A 6266-nucleotide genomic window follows, 5' to 3' on the forward strand; every position below is an offset into this window, starting at 1 on the left:
TAACATTCTCAACTCAGTTCCGAGCCGGAGTTGAGTGAGCTACAGAAGTGAGCGTGAAAATATCCCCGAGTGAGAGAGTGTGAGAGGGTGTGTAGCCACTGACTACAGCCGGCACTCTCTGCGTGTGCATTCCACTCGTTGCGTGTTGGGCACAAACTTTACCTTCCGCTCGCAGCACGAGAGACAATTCAGTCAACAACGAGCCGCTCCAGCGAACGGACGCAGTGCGCGGGCCAACCAAAAATATACAATATTCGTATTCGAGAGTTCGACCAATGACTATTTATAGACTCCGTTTTGTTTACGTGTCGTGACGCGTGTGCCAACTTCACAACGTTAACAACAACAACAACAACAGCAGCAGCACAACAATAGCAAATCAGTGTTGAAGTGACAAACAGTTAAATAAAAAGTAGAAGCAAGTCACAGCCATGGCAGCCATCTCACTAACCAGCACCACGGATTATCCGCTGCCAGAGACAACAACGAGCAGCGGGGAGCTCTATGCGGAGTTCATCTCGGCACCGGCTAGCAGCATGAGTCCCGCTGCCATCGCAGAGCACATGCAGCAGAATCAAATCACATTCGAGATACCCACAGCGCACGATCTGCGCCACATCGACGCGCTGCATTCGTTCAATACGCTGCTGCAGCGGATCGGCAATGCGGCCGTCAGCTACGACTCGTCCCCGCCGGCCAGCATCAGTACCGAACAGCTGTCCAATTCGGTAGTGCTCGATCTGGCTGATCTGCGGGAGCACAATGCCGATGCCGATGCCAATTCCACCTGGGAGCAAATCTTTGGCGATGCCGACATGCACGCCATTGTCAACTATCTGTGGATTGGCGTTGTCACCTCGCTGGTGGTGCTCTCGCTGGTGTTCATCATGTTCAGCTGCTACTTCTATCGCAAGTTCAGGACATGGAAGAAATGCAGTAAGTACTCGTAGAGCAACCCTCGATCTGCCCCCTGTTTATGTGCTGACTTTGTGACTTTAATCAAAATGTGGGTTTGTTTGGAGACGGGGGGCACGACCTTATCAACGGCCATTTATCCAGCTGTTTTTGCTGCCAGGCTAAACAATATAAAATGCAGAAAAGCGACACCCACACGCCCCTCTGTTATGGCCGTGAGTCTCATAAATTTTGGCGCGCTTCGAAATTGTCAGCCGCTTCGCATTCCCATGGCTTTGGCTCTTGTAATTTTAGATACACAAGTTTATGATGCCACAAAATATATGCGCTGCATATTTATAATATTAAACTGACCCAGCAGCCCCGCCTCCACGGCGCCCCTTTTATGAGCGTGATAATGTGGAAGCTGTGCGAAATTTGTTTCTCTTTCAACATTTTATTCGGCACAGAGAAAGGCGTGAAATCGTCTGTGGCAGGGAAGTGGACAGTGATAAAAACAAAAAACAAAGTGGCTGAGTGATATATGGACATTATTATAATGGGGTAATTCACTCTTATCTCAGTTGCAGCAGCAACAACAGTAGCAGCAGCTGTAACAGTAACAGGCAACAAATAGCATGTAAGAAATATAGATATATTAGTTGATAAGCTTTCGAGTCGCTTGGCCAAAAGTTCACAAAGTCTGGCTTAAGCAACAACTTGAACTAAATCCAGTTATTGGTCGAAAACCTGTTGCTTGCTTAGCTCGCTTCGACTAAGAGCTTTGAAACAAATAACGAAAAGTAAATCATATGCTTAGGCACTTTACACATAATTAGAAGCAAACGAGCTGTGCACACCCACACACCCACACACACATACACACACGCAGGCAGAACCTGGGCCAACTAGGAGAGTACGAAAACTAAACAAGTCTCAACTCGAGTGTCAAACTTTTTGCAGACCAATTTAGCCAAATGATTTATTTAGGCCAACAAAGAGAGCAGGGACTGAGCCAGAGAGCAAGAGATCGAGAGGGGCGGGGCGTGTGTTGTACAAGTTGTGAGGCGGGCCAAAGGCCGTGGCATTAAAGTATGGCCAACTCAACTGTCAAACTGTCAATTTCGTGCTAACGAGCCTTAAAAACTTTCCGCCCGACAACAATGTTGGCCAACGAGGAAAGAGGGATTTTGGCTAGTGGCAAGGGCCGGGCACTACGTAAAATATCAATTTGAGCTTTGAGCGATATGTGTGCTGCCCGCTTTTTTGGGCGCCTGTGCGTCTAATTAGTTTCGTTAGTGTCGTGTTTGGTTTTACTTTCTCGCTTTTTTCGTATTACGTGCTACGTGTTAGACTGGCCTACATAGATAGCAACTAGACCGTGCATACACTTACACACACACAGATATAGCTGTATATGTATCGAGTGTGTCTCGCTGTGGTTGCTGCAGCTCACTGTTGGCTCTGCCACACGTGTGTCATTTATAATTAAGCAACTTTGGCTTAAGTTTGCTCGATTTTCGTAGCACGCTTTTCTGCGTTTAATGCCCGCTACGTGTGTTCCGCCCCCTCGTTACGACCTACCTGTCTGCCTGCCTGCCTACAAGCCACTTCTTTGTTGTCGCTCCACACAGAGTGTGCTTACCTTATAAATACTTAACGAGCCGTAGATGCCAAGCAGCCTCTGCCTTGGTCTTACAGTTTATTTATTAAGCTAGGATATACTCATACACACACAGCCACTCACACACACACACACACATACACGCGCACACACTTACAGTATTTCAGCGTGTAGCAAGTTTTTGGCTTGTTATCAATTAGAGCCGCACACAACTGAATTTATTAACAGGACAACAGCCAGCGGCGCCAGGCACTTGTGAGTTAAAGCGAAACAGGACGAAACAGGACCTGCTGCCACTGTTTATTATGTTGTATAGGTTGTGCATAATTTACTTCCGTTAAAAATGTAATTAAGCGTAGCACAAAATTTTCCCTCGTTCTGGCCCCAAAAAAAAAAAAAAAAACTAATGGCCACAACTTTCTCTTAGCTCTGCGAGCCTTTTCAATTTTTAATGGCTTTTGTGGCAGGACGCAGAACTAGCTCTAGTTGCTCTCCACTATAAGTTCATATAACTGTGTGTGTATGTGTATATTTTAGTTACAATGTTTGTTGGCTTTTTGGTTTTCAGTTAGCCCAACGTAAATTGCGAGTTGTAATTAACCAAATTGTTTTGTTGCTCGACAGCGTTTAGTCTGCGCAGTTTGCTGGATTGAACAATATTTAATTTGACTTGAGCTCTCCAGCTTAATGCTGGGTAATTCGGTATACGCTGCAAAAAATAGCAGCGCGATAGCTGCAAAATTTAATTTGAGCTGCCCCACTCAACAATCGGCTTTCATTGACATCAGCTGCGAAACCGATTAAATGTAATAAAAGGCGCCCTCAAACCGTTGAGAGTGTTAAAAAATTAACAGGCATTTATGAAATGCAATATATAAATACACACACACACACACACACACACACACCCACACACTCTCAGATGTAAAAGTAAATATAAAACAAAAAGCAAGACAACAGCGAATGGAGCTCAATTGTTGGACTCTTCAGCATTCGTCAGCTCATTGCAATGAATTTAAATTGTTGCATACATTGGGGCGCATCAGCCGAAATGAAAAAACATGCCACAAATGTAACAAAAGCCAAAAACAAATGGCGTGCTAATTTTTTTCCCAGCTACTGCAGCTGCCAGCTCTGCTGCTTCCTTCCATTTCTTTTTTTCATGCTGTAGACTGCCCCAACACTTGCATAAAATATGAATCCCATGGCATGTGTGGCTGTGTGTGTGTATGTGCCACGCCCACTGCGGGCTCCTATGTGCTTGGTCGTGTTTGCCGTCTGTCTATCAAAAAATAAAACAAAAGTCAAATGGGTCTCTGTGAAAGTCCTCGGCACCCAAAAATATACGAGCTTGCACTACAGTTATAACAATAAATCAACAACCGCCGCCAGCAGCACAGTGACTGCTGCCAGTGCGAGTGCGAGTGCTACTCTTACTGGGCTCTGGCCGTGTGACTGCTGCTGGGTTTTAATATTGTAATGCGCCAATTTTTTGCTGTGCCACGCCTCCTCGTCTTCTCCGAAAAAAAGGCGCAGTTGCTTTAATGGAAAACCATTTGGCCAAAATATTTGTGAGTACACAACAAGCCAAAAAGTGAATTATACAAAAAAAAAAATTAAATTCAATTTAAATTTATAAAAAATAAAAGTAAAACAGAAATATAAATAATAATTGCTTACGTTGACAGTAATAAAAAACGTCGAAGCTTTTTCGTATTCGTATTCAATTGCAAAAGGTGGCTTTCATTTAATAAATGCAGCTTAAATTGCATTTAATAACCGCAACAATTTGTGGCACGGGTAAACAATAAAAGCCACCTTCAAATTGATAAAAAAGAAGCTTAAAATTATTATGGCGTACATCAGGATAAGCCTCTGTTGAGCGCTGTTTCCACGAACCATTCATTTTATGCACTTCAAATAAGCTCTCGCTCAGGTTTGAAACAGAGTGGCTTAGCTTTAAGGCAACTTTTCTTTTAAAGATTGAATGAAAACTCTTGAAAATTGAACATTTCGCGTTGCATACTTTTTGGGACGAGCTTTTCTCTACATTGCTGCATCTTCTTTAATATTTATTTCTCTCTTTTCGTAATTCGTATTTTCGTTTCATTTGTGCCACGCGCGCACTTCCGGCCAGCTTATTGCCAGCGTGCTGTTGTTGTCAGTCAGTCGAATGGACTGACGGACGGACGGACAGTGTTGGTTGTTGTGCATGGGAAACTTTTGCCTGTCCGGCCAAACTCGCAGGCATTTCCGGTCGGCACAAAAGTTTTTTCTCTCTCTTCTTTCAGTCGGTTTTATTCTGTTTATTTTTTGTTGTTTTCGCATTTTTTGTATCTTTTCAATAAAAGCTCGAGAGGTTCCTGTTCATGTCCTGCCATTCACAAAGTTCAAGCGTTTGCGCCTTTACGCTAAATTGAATTTAATGGCAAAGTCCTTTCACTGCCCCTCAATACCAATCCAACAAGTGTCCTATGTGTGTGTGGGTGTGTGTGAGTCCCAACAAACAAACTAATGAGACGTTTGTCAAAGTCAAAGTCAAAGTTGGACAGACGGAACAGAAATAGCTAAAATAGAAACAAAAACAAAAACTAAACAACTTTCTACCTCTTTTCGTATTTGCAGACAAGGACATACGCGCACAGCTACATGCGGCCAATGACTCCTACTCCTCGCATGGTGCCAGTCATCACCTGATCAGCTGCGACGCAAGCCGATTATTGCAGCAGGTGCCTGGTACTGGCAGTGGCAACGGCAGTTCAACTGGCGGGGGCAATGAAGCGGGCTTCTATCAAATTGAATCGCCGCCCTGTTATACAATTGCCACCGGACTGCCCAGCTACGATGAGGCGCTGCATCATCAGCCGCGCCATTTTGCCTACGGCATGAAGTTTGTGTACCCCAGCCTGGCGGCTGTGCATCATCATCATCATCATCACAATCACAATAATCAACGTGCGTGCATTAGCGGCTGGGCAAAGGACGCAGTGCAGCAGAGTTCAAAGAAGCTGCAAAAGTGCAAACTGTCAGCAACAGTCGATCAGGCGCAGACACAGATGCAAATGCAGGCGCAGGCAGAGGACAAAGCCTCGCCAACCATTTGCATTAACATGCCGGATGAGCAGGAGCTGCGGAATGAGTTGGGACTGGGACTGGCGCTGGGGCTGGACCTGGAGCATCGAAATGAGGCGTCCACAGCTGCGTCGACAGATGCAGCACAAACTTTGCTGCCGGCAGCAGCTGCCGACGACGATTGCGCTTCATTGGTAGTTGTTGTTGCCGCGTGATTGCCCAGCAACTAAAGAGCCAACAGAAATGGAAAGGGACAGGGAATTGAGTTGGGGTTGGGGTAAGGGGGGTTGGGAATTGGGTATTGGGTATTGGAGCTTGGGCATAGTTTGGGGTTAGAGATCATGCTTACATGCTTAGTCACTTGTAAATAGCTGTGTCGTCTGCCCCCACCTTCAAATTGGATGAGTCTAAGTAGAGTCCTATATAGAGCAACTCACTCGACCACAAAGAAAAGAAAACAAATCCTATAGCCTCTATGTGTAAAAAATTTAATTTCGTTTTAGTTATTTGTTATATATCATGTATTATGCAAGACTGAGTATTATTTATTGTATCTATAAAACGTAATTTAAACAAATTGCCTATCGATTATGCCTAAATGTTAATATAATAATATCGCAAAACATATTAAAATATAATGCTAGAACACACGATTCAAGCAAATCAAAATTTAAAT

General features: G+C 44.3%; 1 protein-coding gene across 1 annotated transcript; it reads left to right on the plus strand.

The window, feature by feature from the left end:
* The first annotated feature begins 205 nt into the window (after positions 1-205).
* LOC111597269 (protein commissureless 1) lies at positions 206-6056 on the plus strand. The gene is made up of 2 exons (XM_023311882.2): positions 206-936; positions 5144-6056. Exons 1-2 carry the CDS (start codon positions 432-434, stop codon positions 5803-5805), a joined length of 1167 nt encoding a protein of 388 aa, XP_023167650.1. The 5' UTR covers positions 206-431; the 3' UTR covers positions 5806-6056.
* Positions 6057-6266: the final 210 nt, after the last annotated feature.

Source organism: Drosophila hydei, unplaced genomic scaffold (assembly GCF_003285905.1).
Source record: "Drosophila hydei strain 15085-1641.00,03,60 unplaced genomic scaffold, DhydRS2 tig00000001-arrow-pilon, whole genome shotgun sequence".
NCBI classification, from domain to species: domain Eukaryota; kingdom Metazoa; phylum Arthropoda; class Insecta; order Diptera; family Drosophilidae; genus Drosophila; species Drosophila hydei.

Excerpts from the sequence above, each read along its gene's own strand:
- LOC111597269 (XM_023311882.2), top strand. The coding sequence starts at position 432 with ATGGCAGCCATCTCACTAACCAGCACCACGGATTATCCGCTGCCAGAG. Across the intron at positions 937-5,143 it reads CAGGACATGGAAGAAATGCA|ACAAGGACATACGCGCACAG; the intron begins GTAAGTACTCGT and ends TCGTATTTGCAG.